We start from the raw sequence: 20,621 nt of genomic DNA, 5'->3' as shown, positions 1-20,621 counted from the left end.
TACTTTTTCTTCACATTTGCATATATAGTATGCGTAGTGTCATATAGTATTTATTTATTCATGTGTGCAGTTGGTTGTCAAGTGCTTATATATACTGTCCAATTAAACGCATTAGTAATTGACAAACTGCCGGCCGCGTTATCCGACATATAGCGTAGCTACATGCTAGCCGTTGACATCGATAGCTAGGTCTATACCTACGCTAAAAGAAGTGAGGAGCGTTAGCTCGTTTGTATAAGCAACGCACACTGTGGGTCAGGTTCGAATGGTAGTCCTCGCCATCGCCACATCTGCTCTGAATGTAGCTGACAGCGGGAAGCATTTGTAAATTGGCAACCATTTTACAACCTAATGTACTTCCTGGTATGATTCACAAAAGGCAAAAAGAAAACAACTTATCAATTGTCTACTCGGGTGCTCAGAAAGGATGAGTACAACTATAAACAAGCACCAAATCAACAATTTACCGATGATTTTAAAAAATCGATATCGAATTGATTTTCCTTGTCAAGCCCGATATCGATTTCTAAAACCATGAATTGATTATTTTATTAAATATATATTTTTTCCCCCATAATATAATTTAAGAAAATAGAATTTTAAAGACCAAATTCTTTGTTTGTATCTTACTGTTTTCGTAAAGTATTTTCTTACATTAAGGACATTTGAGAATCTTTTTCATTTATATTTACAATTATTGAATTAGATGAAAATATTTTCATCTCATCCTTGCTGATGTCAATGTTTGTGTAACACTTAACTGATTATAACGTGTTACTTTCATTAATAAACTAAATCATTTGACCAGTTACTGCCTCCGCAAAGTTTACTTTGGAATTTAATATTTGTGGAGTTTTTATCATGTCCTTGACATTTAAGAAGAATTGATGTGGCATAATTAACCAATATTGGATTGAAGTGAATTGAATCGAATCGGAAAAATCGGAATTGAACTGAACTGTGAATCGAAATTGAGTCGATGGAAGAAATTAGAATCGCCACTCAGCCCTAGATGGTAAAATATGAATATACATGAAGGAGTAGTTGGTCTTCGAGTGGAGTTGAGTCCCTCCTCAGTAAGCCGCAGCAATATTAGTTGTTCCTCGGATCAAGAATATATTATGGTTCTTTTTTTGAAGAATTGCTCACTCCTGTCTTTAGTTGATTTTTCTGCCAACTCGCGCTTGTCTCAGAAATGTTTGCTTGCAAGTCAAAGCAACAACAAAAAAAATCACCCAGCTGGTGTTCCAAAAACTCCATTGGGTCACTCTTGTCTGATAATCGTGATTTGAAATTGTCATTTATTTCCTTTCTAGTCTAAATGACATCACTTAGTCAGTTTTGATGAGTTTCGCGTTATCTCGAAGTAGGTCAGCCGCGCTCGCTCGCCTTTGAGCGGTCCAGTTGGATGCGTTGGTGTTGTCCATGATCGTGCATTTCTAGTTTTCGGCGGCTTGTGAAGTGATTGATGGGGATTATTTTTTTGGGGGCCAAAGTAAAGGTAGCCCTCGGCCCTCTAATGACTCTACCATTGCGCCTCGCTTCAAACACGCTGGCAATGCGTGCTCCCCAAAAGCTTCTTCCAGACTTCTGCTGTAATCAAAGGTCATCGCAGGTTAAAATAACACAGGACGCCTTTATTCCTCCACTAAGTCCGATTTTTGTTTGTTTTTTCCCCCCAGTGCACCTTTCGATTCATCAAAGTCTCCAAAAAAAGTCACAATCCCGGATGGCTTTCAAAGAGCTTATAAGGATCGCCGTACTGGTAGTCCATTTTTTCATGGATCTTTTCAGAGGAGCCACAAATCTGTGATGGAATTTTTTCTCTTTTTTTGGGAAAGGGATTATTTGAGTGCAGGCTTTCCAGCGAGCTTAAGGAATTCAAACTAAGTCTGCTCTTAATCAAGCGAGTATTATGCTCTGACAGAGGATGCCTTCATGGCTACTTCATGATTCCTTAGACTCTTTCACGCTTTCTGGGAAAGACTTCTTTCCTTCGTGTGGCTTTTGTTGACCCGCTATTTTTACAGGTTGTAAGGTAGTGTCAGGATCAAGAATTTCACCACTCAAAAAAAACCCAAAAAATCACCTACAGTGCATATATAAAGTCTACAAACTCTGTTTATCTGTCCAACTCAATCAGAAACAAATCTTTGAGAAATGAAATAAAAATAAACAGCCGTGATAAGCCTTATCTTAAGTGGAAAAACAAAACAAAAACTTCAATCTCAAACGCTTGTGAGAAAATGTGTTTCGGTCCTTTCAGTGTTCCCCCCAGTGCTTTATATGCCTGGTGGCCCGCCAAGCTTTTTACGTATGTGGTTGCGTAATTTCAAAGGCTTTGTTGTCGTTTTTGTTTGTCTTCTTCTACGGTTTGCATCTTTTTCTTTGTTTGTTTGCTGTTGCTAACACATTAGGTTGGTGACGACCGCTTGTCTCAGAGATACGAGATACGTAATACTGATCATTACAAACTGAAGCGGTAAAGCTCATTTGAAAACATTTGAAAAGCAGAGAAACCTACGTACAGTAATCGACGGAGATGACAAAACGGCAATTTTAAGCCCCCCCCCCCCCCCCCCCACCCCTTCAGACCAATGTCAGCTAAGGTCCGAAAACCACATCAGTCGTTTGTTTGATTGCGACTCATCTTTCTTGTTGCGCTCTTACGACTTTGTTTACCTCTCTCAAGGCGTTTAGTTGCGAACATGTCCTTCTCTTTAACATGTATGCGTGTGTTTGTGTGTATGCTCATACACGTGTATTCATTTGCGTGTGTGTGTGCGTGTGTGAGACGTGGCAGGAGGTAGGTCTGGCCAAGTGGGAGATCTCTTCCATATGTTTCCTGCAGCTCGCCTGTTACCTCCCCAAAAGTCCACACTTCGCAAGCCTTCATCTCACTTACGGCTGTGAAATGGCTAATAACCAGAAAAATGATGCACCTTTCTACCCCGATTCCAGGTCAGCTCGCTTCTGAATCGGGGGGCAATTTCAAGTCCGGGGCAATTTCCGGTCAGGAATGATTGGATGCGCCCCACAGGTCGTGCATGGCCCTCGGATTAATTTTTGGTACGAGTTTCTGCTTCGAAACGCACGCTATTGATGCCTAAAGTGGAACGGCAACAACCTGAAACGTCGGGTCCGAACACTGCAGCTACCAATCATTATTGTGTGGCTGTTATGTTGCTGGTGATTTACTCGTACAGTAAACGGTACACGCTCAGGTCTGATGAAAGCCTCATAAGTCCTCATAAGTTGAATCTTTGCCAATGTCTTCCCTTTCACACTGGAAAACATCAGCATCCCAAACGCCTAAACCCCAAACGCCTAAACCCCAAACGCCTAAACCCCAAACGCCTAAACCCCAAACGCCCAAACCCCAATCGCCTAAACCCCAATCGCCTAAACCCCAAACGCCCAAACCCCAAACGCCTAAACCCCAATCGCCCAAACGCCCAAAACCCCAAACGCCTAAACCCCAAACGCCCAAACCCCAAACGCCTAAACCCCAATCGCCCAAAACCCCAAACGCCTAAACCCCAATCGCCCAAACGCCTAAACCCCAAACGCCCAAACCCCAAACGCCTAAAACGCCTAAATCCCAAACGCCTAAACCCCAAACACCCAAACCCCAAACCCCAAACACCCAAACCCCAAACGCCCAAACCCCAAACGCCCAAACCCTAAACCCCAAACGCCCAAACCCCAAACGCCTAAACCCCAAACGCCCAAACCCCAAACGCCTAAACCCCAATCGCCTAAACCCCAATCGCCTAAACCCCAAACGCCCAAACCCCAAACGCCCAAACGCCTAAATCCCAAACGCCTAAACCCCAAACGCCCAAACCCCAATCGCCTAAACCCCAATCGCCCAAACCCCAAACGCCCAAACCCCAAACGCCTAAACCCCAAACGCCTAAACCCCAAACGCCCAAACCCCAAACGCCTAAACCCCAAACGCCTAAACCCCAAACGCCCAAACGCCTAAAACGCCTAAATCCCAAACGCCTAAACCCCAAACGCCCAAACCCCAAACGCCTAAACCCCAAACGCCCAAACCCCAAACGCCTAAATCCCAAACGCCTAAACCCCAAACCCCAATCGCCTAAACCCCAATCGCCCAAACCCCAAACGCCCAAACCCCAATCGCCTAAACCCCAATCGCCTAAACCCCAAACGCCCAAACCCCAATCGCCCAAACCCCAATCGCCCAAACCCCAAACGCCCAAACCCCAAACGCCCAAACGCCTAAATCCCAAACGCCCAAACCCCAATCGCCTAAACCCCAATCGCCCAAACCCCAAACCCCAAACGCCCAAACCCCAAACGCCTAAACCCCAAACGCCTAAACCCCAAACGCCCAAACCCCAAACGCCTAAACCCCAAACGCCCAAACGCCTAAAACGCCTAAATCCCAAACGCCTAAACCCCAAACGCCTAAATCCCAAACGCCTAAACCCCAAACGCCCAAACCCCAAACGCCTAAACCCCAAACGCCCAAACCCCAAACGCCCAAACGCCTAAATCCCAAACGCCTAAACCCCAAACGCCCAAACCCCAATCGCCTAAACCCCAATCGCCCAAACCCCAAACGCCCAAACCCCAATCGCCCAAACCCCAATCGCCTAAACCCCAAACGCCCAAACCCCAATCGCCCAAACCCCAATCGCCCAAACCCCAATCGCCCAAACCCCAATCGCCCAAACCCCAAACGCCCAAACCCCAATCGCCTAAACCCCAATCGCCTAAACCCCAAACGCCTAAACCCCAATCGCCTAAACCCCCAAACCCCAATCGCCTAAACCCCAATCGCCTAAACCCCAATCACCCAAACCCCAATCGCCCAAACCCCAATCGCCCAAACCCCAATCGCCTAAACCCCAATCGCCTAAACCCCAATCGCCTAAACCCCCAAACCCCAATCGCCTAAACCCCAATCGCCCAAACCCCAATCGCCCAAACCCCAATCGCCCAAACCCCAATCGCCTAAACCCCAAACGCCTAAACCCCAAACGCCCAAACCCCAAACGCCCAAACCCCAAACGCCCAAACCCCAATCGCCCAATCGCCCAAACGCCTAAACCCCAAACCCCAAACGCCTAAACCCCAAACGCCCAAACCCCAAACGCCCAAACCCCAAACGCCTAAACCCCAAACGCCCAAACCCCAATCGCCCAAACCCCAATCGCCCAAACCCCAATCGCCTAAACCCCAAACGCCCAAACCCCAATCGCCCAAACGCCTAAACCCCAAACCCCAATCGCCCAAACCCCAATCGCCCAAACCCCAATCGCCCAAACCCCAATCGCCTCAACCCCAATCGCCTCAACCCCAATCGCCCAAACCCCAATCGCCCAAACCCCAATCGCCCAAACCCCAAACGCCCAAACCCCAAACGCCCAAACCCCAATCGCCCAAACCCCAATCGCCCAAACCCCAAACGCCCAAACGCCTCATTCAGTTCTTTGCTAGTAAATGAAATTAAACAGTACAAGAAATTCTCCAGTTGTAGGATGTATAATCATTGGTAATGTGATGACCAAAGAAAGATCTTGTCTATTGCTTGTCTATCCCAAAGACTTACCAAGTCAGCAATCAGCAGTTCTTCTCTTGTCCTACATAGTGAAAACGATCAAATAAAATGTTGCTTATGAAAAATCTTAATAGTCTTAACAGCCAAGTGTACAATATTTATGAACCATGCAGGCCAGAAGTTTTAGTGTGCACTGACATCTGCTGGTTGATTGAGGAACAAGGAAAGTCTTCATTTCCAGCTTTTTTGTTTTATCTATTTTTTTTTTCCAATACAGTCATGTCATCTCATAGATAATCAGCTGTAGAAGGACATTAGCCGGCCTTCGGTCAGCCTAAGCTCTGGTTTACTAGTTGACATTTAGCACTACTCGTAATGGATGGATGGAAGATATTTCAAAGGCAATGACGGCAACGTGCATTGAGCTAAACGTCGGCAAAACGGATATTGTGTCAGTCAAGTCTTCACTAGTTGCCTCTGACCAGCAGAGGGGGGTGTTACTTCAGGATTCAGCATTACTTCCAATTCTAATTACATTCAGCACCAGTGTGCTGCCTTGAACAGGCAAGTAATGGCAAGAGGGCTGGGGGGGGGGGGGGTTAAGATTATGCAAAGTAGAGTTCAAAGAAAGAAACGCTAAAATCCCACTCTTTCATTCATCCAGAGGACTGTTGGTGCTGCTGTTTTGGTTAGCAGCAAAGTTCTGACCTTAAGTCCAGAAGTTCACTGTTTAATATCCATGTACCAACAACATTGACTGTGAACGAACATCATCACGTCTAACTTGAGGCGTCATTTTGAGGGAGATCTTTCATAACGATATCTCTCCAACCATTTGTTCATCTCTACTGGAGGTGCAACGGTTTCAGATTTTGGTGTACGATTATCGTCTGAGAAAGAAACCACGGTTTTACGGTTATTCTTATAGACAAAAAAAATATATCATATCAGCATTCTTTGAAAATGTCTTCTTTTTAACAACAATAAATAACTGGAGAAAAAGTTGCTGCCTTTTAAAAACAAATAGAGCACACAAATGAGTAAACAATTAAATATTATAGTTTCAGTACTTGAAAAGCTCAAATTGTCTTTGACTTTAGCTTTATTTTAACAAAGTGAAAATAACGGAATAATAAAATATAAAATATGGGCCTGGACATTATGTATAACAACTGTGCGGTATGTACCCTCTTTTTCTTTCATCTTTAAAAAAAAAAAAAAATCATCTTTTTCTTTCACCTTTCAATTTCTTTCCATTTCAATCACACTTACAGGCGAAATGTTCGTCCACAGCCTTTAAACTGGCGATTTGTGCAGTTTACCGCTACACATTTCGCATTTCGCAGCCAAATGCGTATGCCGAGGTACGTTTCTTGGGAGTCCCAAGATGGCGTCCCCACAGCTTCAAGAGTCTCAGCCTCAGGCCTATCCAGTAAGGCGGAGCCCTGTGTTGTTGTGCGCCCGCTAAATGGGCCGTGTGGAAACAGAAGAGCTACGAATTGTGCCGCATGGCGCATTGCGCGCCACACGTGAGTTTAAACTGATGGACTGTTGTGAGCGGAAATAACCGCTGTTGTTGAACGGCTTCCTGACGTTTAAAAACCACGGTTAATCGTAAAACCGGTTAATAGCTGCACCCCTAATCTCTACTAGGGCTTTTCAAGCCTGTCAATGCATCCATTGATCTATTCCAATTTTGGGGGATTTTTTTTTAATTTTTTTATTTTTTTATTTTTTTTAAGTATGATTCCTCCAGTTTTTTTGTGACAGGCATGAAAAAAAATCATATAATGGTTCCAACAGACCAAATCAAAGTCTACAACAGTTACTTTTTGTGTGTGAAAAAACTGCAGTTCATAGGCTCTCTATCTCGGCCGGTCAGATTGGACAAGCCCTCGGCAGTTCGGGTGCAAGTGCCGTATGTTTGACACCCCTATGCTAAGAACTCCACTGACAGCAGAAAAGAATAGTGGGCAGGTGTTCCAGTTTTATTTGAAAACATACGCAATAAATATAGCACCATTCGAGGAGATGACATACTGCAATACATGCCTAAAAATCTCATGCAATTATCGCTTTAATGCAAATCCGTGACGCGAGTCGGATTGGAGTTCAACCTGGAGACATTTTTGACAATTTGTTCTTCCACAGCCCTGCTGAGGACACTTTTTTTGTTTTTTGCTTTTATGACAAGGACAACATCTGGTAAAGTCCTCCACATGCGTATAAAACATTTCAGGACAAAAAAAGAAGAAGAAAAGATTGGGCTTTGGAGTTCCATATTATTGCACTGAATCTGGCCAATATCAAGAAGAACAGACATTTGCTGGAAAGAACGCTTGTTCCGAACACAAGATTTCGTCTTCACAATGCTGGCCCCCAATGACATGAAAGAGAAATAGAATGTACTCGTAAGAAAAGGATAAAAACAGGAAATTCTGTTGGCCGTTAGGACGAAGGTCACAGAGCGTATTTTTAATCATACAAAGTTACATAAAGCAGTCCAGTTTGTAGTTGAGTAGTTAGCGAATGTTGTAAACGCCACAAAGTTGCCCTATTAGAGGGGTCCCCAGTTTACGACCATACGTCAGGTCATAAACAGCATGTAGTAAACTGAGGACCCCCTGAACTAATAAACCATGAGATTTTTATCATCGCAACCATATCTGTCCAAGTAATTGTCTTTCATATTCTCCAATTTGATATAAACTGATCAAATTTCCGACAAGCATTTTTCTTTAATTTAAAAAATTCTCGTCTTGACCATATTTGGCATCTGTAGTTGGGTTTCCATCCGTCCATTTTAATTTTAATTTTCAAGAAATGCGAAAATAACACTGAATGGAAACGCTAGAAATTCAAAAAAGGCCCCAAAATTTGCAAAAAAGTTGTTACGCTTGGAGGGGGTGCATTTTGAAGCGTATCGAAAAAAGGAAAATGCAAATTTTGGCTATGGAAACGTCGCACGTTTTTGACCGGATATTACGTCACACATACGTTTGTAGTCCCAAAGCAATGTCGGACGATAAAGTCAGGTATGTTTGGGGGGACGACCAAACAGAAATATTTTTGGAATTAATTAAGGAAGCAAATATTAATGCAATTTTAAGTGGAAAACCGCAGAGAAACGTTGGCGGTTTATCAACAATTACAAAAGCAAACTCCGCTTCCTGGTCTTCTTCTTCTTTTAAATTACTGGTGGATCACATCTCTATGGTGTATAGCGCCACCTACAGTAGCGGCGTCCCCTCTCAATAAATTCGCAAAAGAACAACAGATGGAAACGGGCAGAAGTCGCATGTCCGTTTTGCGCATTTTCAGTAAATTTGCCTTAAAAATTCAAAACAATTGGATGGAAACCTGACTTGTGAGAGTAGCAGTTGTCTTTTGGCTTCTCCCTTCAGAGAAGACGTACACCATAGAAGAAGACCGTTTTGGTGCTACAAAAGGGACATTTCTTCACCTAATGGAAAGACGGGGTCATAAGTGTTCGCCAATTAACGTTCTCCAGGACTGCGGATGAGGAATTAATTGAAGATAAACAACGGCTGGTTGGTTGGCTGAGAATGCAGGAAAAAATTCGCCGTGACCAGCGGAAAACGCGTCAAAACTTGTCACCACCAAAAAATGTACGACTGCAAAGAAGCAAATAGGAAAAAAATGCAAGTAATTCCCCCCAAAAAGCTTTTTGATTGCCTATATTAATAGTTTAAACCATAAATATAGCACAACCTTTGATCCCAAATCATTTTAATGTCAAAGTCGCCTTACAACATTATCCTTCAAATAAATGGCTTACTTACAGATTTATTAATTTTTTCCTAATGCACCCGACGTGCATGTGTACATGCACAAACTCTCTGTAACGTCACCTTTGGAATGCTTCTGGTGCTTGTACGTGTGAATTATTATTATTATATATATTTTTTGTTTAGCAAAAGTGTAAATGACTGATTTCACTGGTCAACACACATTTTGGTGCCAAGAAAGTTTTCAAGACTTTTCAGGTATTTTGATGTCGCTGAATCCGAAAATGACATTGATTTTTTTCCAAATTGGTTCTAGTTTTGGAGACATATTTTGGTTTTAAGAAAGTGCTAAAAAAATAAAATTTAAATAAAAGTCTCTTTTATATGCAAATCATGTTTCATGTCAAAATGAAGCAAAAATTCAGAAAATTACAAGTCAATATTAGCAGTAAAAAATTTGCAAAAATAGTCAAGCACAAGCCCTACTTTTACTAACAATCAAAGTACATTTCATAAACTGTCAAATTACTCATTCACTCCCAGCCATTTTTACTGAAGCAACCTCCTTTGCTCCCAGCTGTTTTACTGGATTTGGACTGATTTTGCTAGGCCTGCAGAATATTCTGTTCTATTGCTATAAAAACATGGAATATACCAAAAGAAAGATTAGTTTCTTTTTTCATCAGGAAAAAAAAGGTATGTTTCTCTCTGTCTCCGTTTTGCAGCAATAAACATTAGAATATTGCTAAGTTTATCATTATTCACAAATCTGTTTAAAACTGTGGGGATAACAGCTTTTTTTGCAACATGGCCCTGGTTGATGTCGTATACTCTGCTGCCATCTGCTGGCCGTTTTTGTAATAACTACCATTGCTTCAAGAATTCTCTTCAGTTCAGAGGCTGCATCAAAGCCTTCTGTGTGCTCTAGCATAAAAACAAACACATGTATGAATACGTTTTTGAGACATTGGTAATATTGAAAATAGAACGTATTTGTACGTTGTTGGGAGCAAGTGAGTTAATGATCAATCAATTCATTGTCAAAAATAGCAATATCTCCAAAACTAGAGCTAATTCAAAGAAACAGATGTCATTTCCAGACTCAGCGGCCCCAAATGACCCCAAAACAATTCCACAAAAAAAATGGTTGACCAGCGTTATCGGGATAATTTTGCTCACTTTAAATCGTGATGTGAAATTTTCACATCCGTTTGCGACTGTGAGACTTTGGATCAAGTCGGGATTATTTCCGGCTCTCCCCTGTTTGACAGACACTCGCTGTCCATCACTTGCGGAAGTTTCCGAGCTGAACGCCCCGTCGTCCGCCCACGCATCGAAAGGTGGCGGGGTGGATGTCCCAGTACTTGACGGGGTTAGCAAACAGGCTGATGCCGTTGTACAAGTTCTTTTTCTCGCCGAATCGGATGGGGCAGAAGTCGTTGACGCCCACGCTGGTGATTTTGTTGGCGTGGAGGAAAATCACCTGGACAGACAGACAGACAGACAGACAGACAGACAGACGGAGATTTGGGGAAAATGTTTGCAATCACTTAAGTGTCTGAGTGGGAAATTCATCCCCGAGTGGGGGAAAAAAAGATGACTGCAGTTTTTTGCAGCTTACAAACTGGAAAGTTCGACATCCTTTTTGGCGCAAACTGCCGCAATAATATTTGTTCTTACAAGGAAGACTTTTACAGTTGCTTGTTTTTTCAAGGGTGTCATGGCTCAACGCAAGAGACTTTTAAGACGACGCAGGAGTTGGTCGTTGACAGGAAGAGCTTCTAAAGAACGCAAAGAAAAAAGGCAGGAGGCCTTCAGAGTGCTAAATTGTGTTTGGCCTTCCACCAATTTTGGTGGAAAATATTCTTACAACCCCTCGTTGATTTGTTTTAGCGTGCATTCATTTAGCATTGCTTTTTTCATGCAAAATGTTCTTAAAATTTAATTTAATTTTTGCATTCATTTTTACTTTTTACTTGACTGTTTAAAAGCAGACGTTAGCAAATGAAAAATGATTCTTGTTCTATGAGGATTACAGAAATTGGAGAATATTTCATCTTGAAAGGTTGAAATCAGAGGATTTGGTCAATTTTTTGTAAGAAAAAAAATGCTCTAAACGTTTAATTGTTGATTAATTTGGTAATCGCTTAATTGTCGATGAATTGTTTCACCTTTACTGGCCACGACCGTTTGCGTTGAAAGCAATCACCGTCGTCCTTTGCATGGACTTATCTGAACGGGTTCAAACCGCAACGGCTGTGTGAAGGCACATTTGGGATGCGGCAATGTCTAAAAGTGATACAATAGCCCAAAAAATGCCGGCTGCAGCATTATTCCTCTGATGCACTGAGAATTCTGCGTGAATGTGGCTGATGCTATTTCCTAACCTATTTCGGAATGGTCGACTCCGTTACCCCCTCCGGGCCATCCCAGCCCAGCCCAGCCCCTACCCACATCCGTGCGTGCGTGTGCGACGGGTCACCTGGAGGTAGCGTAGGGAGCTGAGTCCCGCCGGGATTTTTTTGAGACTGTTGTTGTCCAGGTGGATCTCGCGGATGTTGGGCAGCTTGGCCAGACTGCCGTTCTCCACAAAGCGGATTTGGTTGAAGCTCAGGCTCAACCTAACACAAGGTCACGTCAACTTTGCCAAACTGACCCATTTTGAGAGGTTTTTTTTTTCCTATCTTGCATTCAGCAAACTGTATTCAGCTACATTTTCAGAAAATTAAATAAGTCCTTAAATAAAGAAATACAGATGTCATTACATAATAAAAATTCATATGTAGTAAATAAAAGTCAGAAAAATACATTTAAAAAATTTAAATAAATTGTAAATTTAAATAAATGCATAATTTAATAAAAATGCCTTTAAATAGAATATGCATAAATAAATAAATGAATATAAAAAAAAATTTTTATTACATTTATATATATATATATATATATATATATATATGCTATAATAAATATAAAAATCTGAAATTTAAATTTATATTTAAAAAAATAAAGTTTAATAATTTGAGTAGGTCATGAAATAAATGATTATTGAATTTCAATATTTAATTAGACGTAATGATGAAAATGTATAATTCAACATTTAGCATGTGAAAGACATAATATACTTCAAATTAAATCACAAATCAATTAATTAAATACAAATATTTGTATTTAAATTATTTTTTCATGGGCTTTAAACTACAGGCAGTATATCAAATTTAGTTTGAGAGGGGGGGGGAAACATCCGCAACAATTGTGTCATTGTGGCTGAATAGAGTGAGTGGTTTATTTTTTATTTTATTTTTTCATTTTACAGCTGAAAACTCTTTCGAAAAAATGTTTGCCGGTAGAGTTATTAAAGGGTTTATGATGCCAACAGTCTGGATTGGATTATTTTAAATGACATACTTCCTCTGGGGGAATTTATTTAAGTTAGAGGTCAACCGTGACAGTTTGTATTTGTCTTGTATTTGCTTTTAGTGCAAGCCATTGTATTTGTTGTATTATACAAATTATTTTGGAGAAAAACTGTTCACCTCTGCAGATTTTTATATCTGATGAAGTCTTCCACTTCCACCTTAAAGATCTTGTTGTACTCCAGGTTGAGCTCTGTGATGGAGGAGGGCAGATCTGACGGGGCAAAGAAACAACATAGCGAGAGGAATGCAAGTCAAGCGTTTATTAGTTTGGATCATCGGCGGCGGCGGTTGGTTGGTTGGGGCGGCACCTTTGGGCACGGCCGTCAACTTGCTCTCGGACATTCCCACGTAGAGCGTGGTCAGGCCGTTGAAGGCTCCCAGCTCGATGCCGCTGTTGGCCAGCGGGTTGACGCCCAGTTCTGTTTGAGCGCAGGTGGGAGGGCGGGAGGGAGGAAGTCACAAATGAGTCAAAACAACCACAAGGTGCCTTTGGCACGTCCTCATTTCACTCCCCAAATGTTGACAAGTCTTAACCTTCAAGTCGCGTCCCAATTTCCTGTGGCGAAAATCAAGCCAGTCAAGTCGAGTCCACTCTAAACATCACGCGAGTCACGTGATGACTTGAGTTGAGCAAATCATAAATCATGTAGGGCAATTCATCGAAACGTAATTGTGATTTTGATTTAGCGTCTCACAATCTTAAAAACAACATTAAAAATAAAAGCAAAAACATCATAATTAATTCGCTTGCAGCAAGCCTGACATAGTTTAGTCGTAGTTTAGTTGTTGATTTACTGTAAAACTAAAAACACAACAGCAGCATTACAGATCCAAGAGGGATTTAATGACAGGCTGTGAATAATGAGTCATATTAATAAAGTACAATCGCAACTTTACTTTTTCTATCATTTTTATCGCAATGTACAATATATCGCCAGCTGTGCACAGCAGGTATTTTATTCAATAGTTTTTTGTTGTTATTTTAACTTATTAAAACCCCAAAACATATAATTACGCTTTTTAATGTGTTGTCCTTCACTCCCAAAGACGTATTTCTACATTTACATATATTTTTTTATACTAGAGCATACAGAATGCTTTGATACAGCCTCTGACATGAAGAGGTCGCTTAAAGCAATGGTAGTTGATACAAAAAACGGCCAGCAGGTGGCAGCAGAGTATAAGAGATTAGCCAGGGCCATGTTGCAACAAGCTCTTTTTCCCACTCTTTTAAACAGATTTGTGAATAATAGGGATGTAACCATAACCAAATGTCACAATACGATATTATCACGATGGGTCAAAATCCAGTAAAGCGGTCTGGAGCGAAGGGGGTTGCTTCAGTGAAAATGGCTGGGAGTGAATGAGTTCACACATTATTATTTTACTAGTTACAAATTTAGCTTTTCAAGTTTCAATATATATCGTATTTAAAGTTAAGTTTTGATAGTTGAATGAATGCCATGTTTTGAAATCAGTGAATCATCGTTTATTAATCGCAATTTCAATAATCAAACTGATTTTGATTATTTATTTATTTATGTTATTTTTTCCTGTCAAATTGTACAGTCTTCCTCAGTCTAAGCATATTTTTCACTTTAACCACTTGGAACTCACAATTTGTGTTGTACAAAAGTTGTGCCAGTTCGCTGTACTAACATATTAAGAATCCTCTTTAGTTTTGTAACGGTTGGTCCCAAACCAGTTGCCGCATTGTCTTTAAGCGACTAGAAAAAGATCATTCATGTTTGACCAGCTATCTGTTAGCTAACCTGTGAAGAACTTTGCTGAGTTCTTCAGTTTAATGTGGTTCACGTTCGTGGTGTGTCCAAAACAAATCTTGTTGCCATTTGATCAAAGACATAATCCGTATGCTCATAAACTTCGAGCTCTTTCCATGATATGTTCTTTATGAGGCGGCCTCAGCACTCGGCATGATCGCATACTGGTGGCTTGCCAGGTTTGTGCGCACTACACCAAAAAATACACAATGCGCATCTGCTTTTGATGCTTTAACACAAGTCATTTTATGCTTGTGCTTTTCTTTCCCTTTTCAATTTATCATCTCAGCTGAAAACAAACCATCCTGCAAAAGCCTTTGGAAAAACGCTCTCCATTGAATTATGATCTGAGGCATTTTTTCGCCTATTCACCATGCCAGAGTTCTTGTATGAACGGCACAGACACTCAATATGAGGACTCGGATGACCCGGGAATTTTTCTGCGGCCGTATATCAGAGCTGCAACAAGTACTTGCTTGCTTTACTGTTCAAAAGGTATTGACACAATGAATTTGGTCCGGTTTCCTGCTTTGTGAAAATCAGAACAATGACGTGTTTCAATTGTGTGTCCATACCGAGCACATGGAGCTTCTTGAGGCCTTTGAAAGCATCCGTTTGTATCTTGTTGATTTTGTTTTCGTGGAAGCGCAGCTCAATGATGTTGGGTGGCAGATTGGCCGGGATCTCCGTCAGGAAGTTGTAGGAAAGGTAGAGCAGACGCAGGCGGTTCATGTTCTTGAAGGCCCGCGGGTGGATCTTTGAGATGCGATTGTTGATCAGGAACAGGCCCTGGAGAAAACACATTCCATCGACCAATCAAAAAGAACGAAAAACTAATGCTTGACTATACAGTGCAGCCCTTTAGACACTCAACATCCAGGCCAGGTTTTTTTTTTCATCTTCCTTGGCCACGAGGGAGTATTGTGACCCGTTTTGGGCTTTTTGATGATTCTGACCTCTGACCTCCCGCGACCTGTGTGAAATGTTGTCATTTCAGTGGTGTTTCAGTCTGAACACTAGGGGGCCCTTTGTAAAAGGAGTCTACTGTAAATAAGAGATGAAGAAGAACGTAGACTCTGCTGACATATAAAACGTTGTTTGCAGTCAATTCAAAATTTTGCTATGGATTTCATCTTGTCGAGTTTTGATACAGTTTCACTGCGGCATCCGTTTGTGTTGAAAGCATTTCCTCTGGAGTGGCCACACATCTAATTTTCTCCAACTAGGATCTTTTTTATAGTGCTTATGTTTATAGTAGCCCATCTGATTACAGGCAGACTGCATCCTTGATTGCTTGCCACTGGGATGAGTTGATTGAGTTGAACTATGCAAACCACAACACGAGCCATCCAAATGAGTCTGTCAGACGTGTTTCCCCTCCATGCTCATACTTTGAAAGCGGTCCGATTTTGCGTCCAATTCCAATGAAAACACAAAAGAAGGGAAACGGCACTTGTGTCTCGACTCCGTGGTTTGTTTTTCTGAGCCGGATAATGAGTGGAACTACTAATTACTCGAGTCACTCCATAAACAGAACACGTGTGCACTGATAGCATCGGCGTGACTCAAGGCTGAAATATTACCAGGTGTTTTCCCACACGAGATGTGACTCATTTAGGTTTTCTTCCGACAGATCCGCCTCAACTTTTCAGATGGCTTTGTGTTTTTCCTGATATTTCCACGCTGTGTTTCTATGGAAAAGGTAATCAAACAATTGCGTCTTACGAGTCGCTTTGTTTCAAATCAATACTCAAACCGTTTGAGCATTAGAATTGAGTACTAGTATGCTATGCGTCTTCACTACAATTTTGAATTACTAGATAGTAGACATACAACTACACGTTACTAGTGAGGCCAAATCTGTGTACTAATAGTACTACTATTTAAGCGTGAGATGTTATCTAGATGTTATAAAGTCATTAGTACAACAAGTAGCTGGCAGTTGTGTAGCCTTTTGCCTCACTACTAACATGTAGTTACTAATGAGAACAAAGAGCGTACTAGTACAAGTCGCAGAGATGGCAAATCCAGGTCCAGAAAATAAAAAAACCCTGCCACAGTTTGCCTTTAGCCCCTCGTGCTAGATAGCTAGCTCCCTAGCAGGTAAACAAGCACGCAGGGGTCTAGCTAGCACGAGGGGCTAAAGCCTAAGTGGGGCAGGGTTTTTACTTCCTGGACCTGGATTTTCCACTTCTGACAAGTAGCTTTGCATACATTGAATAAGAACATCTTTTTCATTAGCGTCCAGCCTGGCCGTTGTGTGTCGCACTCTCACATAAAGCTTGTCCAGGCCTTTGAAGTCGTTTTCCTTGATCTCGGTGATGTCGTTGTTTTGGAGGTCAACCATCAAGATGTCACTAGGAATCTTGGCCGGCACGCTGATCAGACCTGTCGGTGTGATCACATCAAGTGTTTTTGGTCAAGTTCAGTGGTTGAGGCTTCAGTAGCTCCTCCCCGTCCTTAATTGCTCTCGTCTTACCTTGATCGGAGCACTGCACCACTCTGGGCGTGCAATGGCAGCCCATCGGGCAGCTGTCGTAGGGATCGTCGTAGTTGTTATTATCGTCGTCGTCGTCATCCCCGGAATCGGCCATCATGACGTCGTAGTTTCTCATGATGTCCATGACGTCGACGTGCTGGTAGTAGTGGCTGCTGCCCAGCGTCAGCAGACAGAGCAGGAGGACCACCCTCATGGTGCGGCCAGACCACCGCTTAGCTTAGCCGGAAGAAAACAACATGATTGATGAGTCTGTTTGCTTGTGAAGGGTTAGCCACAAGTGCAAAATAAAGCAGCGGGAAGCGGTTCCTGTGTTCATTTTCCCTGAAATTTGAGTTGCATTTTGTATTCACCATGCACTCAAAAATGCAGTTGTTCACTTTGAAGGAAGTTTATGCACTTGTTACCATGACAACCCAATATAAACTACGTCATCCTGAAAGCTGCTGTTCACATGTTTTCCTCCCACAAATACAACCCCGTATAAGTTACATATTGCCTGAATAATTAGTTTTTGCATCTTAACAACAACTCAAATTCACAACAAAACAAGCTACTCATTCAAATCCGCAGCTCAAAGGTCAATCGGATACAAACTACATACAAATGATTTAACAACAGCACAAATACAACACGCTACAAGCTAAGTCATCCTTAAATCTGCCGCCAGGGATGCAATGAAATGAAAATTCTTGGCCCAAACCAAAAAGCAAAAAATAAGGAAACGCTGGAAAACTGAAACGGCAAAAGAGATACCGTACATAATCAATCCTTGACGTCGTCAGTCATTGATTGTACCAATTCCACAAATTCAATGAGATAAAAGCTACAGTATCCTTAAATCCGTTGTTCAACGTTCCAAACAATGCCACAAATAAAACACGGCACGAGCTTCTTCAGAAGTTCAAGTCAAAGTCAAATGGAGTCTTGGGCAGGTTTTAGCCAAGCAAACATTGAACAGATTACCGAAATGTGTCCGTTGGGAGCGGAGACGTTAATAAAGCTGCTTGAATGGAGAGTGATGATGGTGGTGGTGGGCACGGTGAACAGAGACTGTAGATGAAGTGGGGTCTTGCCTATGAGCATTTTAGAGATAATCGAACCCACCGGCTATAAAAAATCAAGTCATATGACTCGATCCGCCCGCCTCTGTTGCCTTGTTCGTGGCATGCGGAATCTGCCGCATGCGGTCGGACAAACAAATAAAGCATCCCCCCCCCTGCTTTTGTTAACTTTGGCGGAGGACTCTTATTTGGTTTATGACGAGTGATTAGAAGCTCGAGTCGTCTCTGCGATGTTTAGTTTGAATATTACACTTCCAAGTCATACATGAAAAGTAAAACGTGATGCTTTGCAGTCAGGACCGCATCAGAGCAAGCAAACGCTGTTGTCATTGTTTCCATGCTTGTCTAAGGACTTCAGTTGGAAATGAGCGGTCCCGGCCAAGACAAATGTTTTGCCATGCTCCTACCTATTCGCCACGGGGGTGATTTATGCGACCCCCGTCTATTAAACACTCGCGCCGCCTGCTGAGAGGCTGATATTGCCTGCTCGCCGCGTCTGTGCTAATCTTGATGGATTCTCCGCCCGTCTGCCGAGCGTCGGGTCTGGCCACAAATATGCGATGCCGCTACTGCAGCAGGAAAAAGGCCGACCCTCCGTTATCCTGCTGTGACTGCACATAGTGTTCTGTAGGACTGTTCTTGCAGGGTGCTTGCAGGCCAGCGTCCCTCAGATCTTAAACTTTTATGGAAAGTTCAGAAGAAAATCTGGAGAACCAGAATCCAGAAACGGACAAAAAAAACAGCCTCCAGTCCAGCCTGTATTGGCTTTCACGAGCCTCCACTACCACAACATACTCTCAATCCTTGGAACTTGAACATCTCGGAAATTGTTGGAAAATTCCAATAAAATGCAGTCACAAACCAGCAAAATTCAGAATGAAAAATCAAAGGACATTTTGGACTAAAAGAAGTACAAGAGTCCAGAATCTCATCAAAACAGTCTGTCATTTTTAGTTTGCATTTTCTTGGACTTCTTTATGTTTGCTGTATGTTCATTCACTGGGCTCAAAAAAGGACCAATCAATCAAATCCTTCCGCCGCCACATACAAATTTGAACATCTTTGAAATGGTCTTAGAAATTCAAGGAAAGTTTGATCCAAAATAAGAATGCGGGTCCAGAATCAGTCAGTACAATCAATCAATAGTTTGAGAAACACACTTTCACACGAATTAGAACTGACCGGCTCGCTTTCCTGATTTCATTTGATGGCGATTTCATCTTGTCTATTGTTCTATTCTGTAGAGATTTTTTTTTTTTTTAAACATAAGATAGCAAGCCAAGAGAAGAAATCAAATGAAAAGTTGACTTTAAGTGTGTGTAAGCTGTTTGGGTCTGTGACATCGTTAAACACTTCAACCACCCTAATAATGTGTCCAGTTTCAGTAGCCGCTCTTGTCCGCTTTGATGTGTTCGGACTTGGAAAACTTTAAGACCACCACAACCACCACCCAATTACTGTCATAGCAAATTATTTCCTTGTTACGTCTCCTGAATGAGCTCAGAACTTATGGAGCTGTTTCTTTTATCTCATCTACATACTGCAAACTCGGTAATACTGTTGTAGATTGAGTTAGTTTGCACGTAAACCTTGTCAAATAAAGGCTACTAGTTTTCAGTCCACGTCTGCATCCACTTGAAATGAAATTCAGTATAAAAAAATTCAAAATGTCATTGAAAAACCATACTTGTAGTTGTCCTACCTTATCCGTCAGAGGCTTTTTGTCCTCGTTTAAGGCAGCGAGCACAGCAGCAAAAGCGCACTTTCAGCTACACGCGACTGAGGGATGCAAACAAAGTCAGCACAGAGAACAGCATCCCCCCTTGTTTCAGCAGCAGGAACGAGGAGGGAAGGGGGGGAAAAAAAAAAATCTCTGAGAAACACCCCCACTGCTGCAAGCTGTGGTGTCCTCACCCTGACACCAGAGCTTTTCTGTCATCACAGCATCTGTGAATATGAGCTGCCCTTTTGAAGCCTTGCCAGGCTAGTTAGCGCACGGAACTAAATGGGCTGGCGGTGGCGCTCCTGCTTCCACCTTCCGCCTTGAGATTGTCAACGAAACGATCCCGTGGGGGCCATTCCTGCAATCCTTCAAACGCACTTAGAAACTATTTGTTTTGTTTCGGTTGTTTAGATAAACACAGAAAATTACCTAATGAGTTAGAATGAAATTGAGTGAGCCTTTTAGCCTTTAGTAGCCCAACATGGGGAAGTTAAGCTTTGACAACAGCAGTAGCACACACGATTTCTACAATTTAAAAAAGTGTTTACAAAATTCAGGTTTTGAAAGGCCTTGTAAACACGTGCAGAAAAACGAGATATGCTTTAATATGAGTTTTTCGAAACCCGAATAAGACCCGCGCGTTACACCTTTTCGTAACGGGAATTCCTGTTCATATAAACGTTATTTGGAATAGCTCAATTGGAAGAGGTAGACACAACAAGCAGCACATATGATGGCACAGCACAGAACAGGACAAGCGTTAGCGAGGTAGGCACTGGTGTGTGTGGTGGGAGTGACAACTCGCTGTATAAAAACACAATATTATAAAAGTAAAATACTAACAAATTGAATAGAATC

The 20,621-nt window shown here is 42.0% G+C and overlaps 2 protein-coding genes across 2 annotated transcripts in view; one reads left to right on the top strand and one right to left on the bottom strand.

The window, feature by feature from the left end:
* Positions 1–20,621, top strand: part of cenpp (centromere protein P) — a 68,606-nt gene that overhangs the window by 23,381 nt on the left and 24,604 nt on the right. The gene's annotated exons all lie outside the window — the stretch shown is intronic.
* aspn (asporin (LRR class 1)) lies at positions 7,501–20,033 on the bottom strand. The gene is made up of 8 exons (XM_086086144.1): positions 19,743–20,033; positions 16,959–17,195; positions 16,755–16,867; positions 15,055–15,268; positions 13,007–13,117; positions 12,816–12,909; positions 11,765–11,903; positions 7,501–10,765 (listed from the first exon to the last, which is right to left on the bottom strand). Exons 2-8 carry the CDS (start codon positions 17,170–17,172, stop codon positions 10,568–10,570), a joined length of 1,083 nt encoding a protein of 360 aa, XP_085942270.1. The 5' UTR covers positions 17,173–17,195; positions 19,743–20,033; the 3' UTR covers positions 7,501–10,567.

Source organism: Leptonotus elevatus, chromosome 10, assembly GCF_054856555.1.
Source record: "Leptonotus elevatus isolate MCC_2025b chromosome 10, RoL_Lele_1.0, whole genome shotgun sequence".
NCBI lineage: Eukaryota > Metazoa > Chordata > Actinopteri > Syngnathiformes > Syngnathidae > Leptonotus > Leptonotus elevatus.
The sequence above is the reverse complement of the archived record's forward strand: the minus strand, read 5'-3'. Positions and strand labels throughout refer to the sequence as shown.

Coding starts and splice junctions, on each gene's coding strand:
- aspn (XM_086086144.1), bottom strand. CDS start 17,172: ATGAGGGTGGTCCTCCTGCTCTGTCTGCTGACGCTGGGCAGCAGCCAC. Junction 15,269..16,754: donor AAGGCCTGGACAAGCTTTAT/GTGAGAGTGCGA, acceptor TGTTTTCTCCAG/GGCCTGTTCCTGATCAACAA. Junction 10,766..11,764: donor GCTCCCTACGCTACCTCCAG/GTGACCCGTCGC, acceptor CTGTCTGTCCAG/GTGATTTTCCTCCACGCCAA.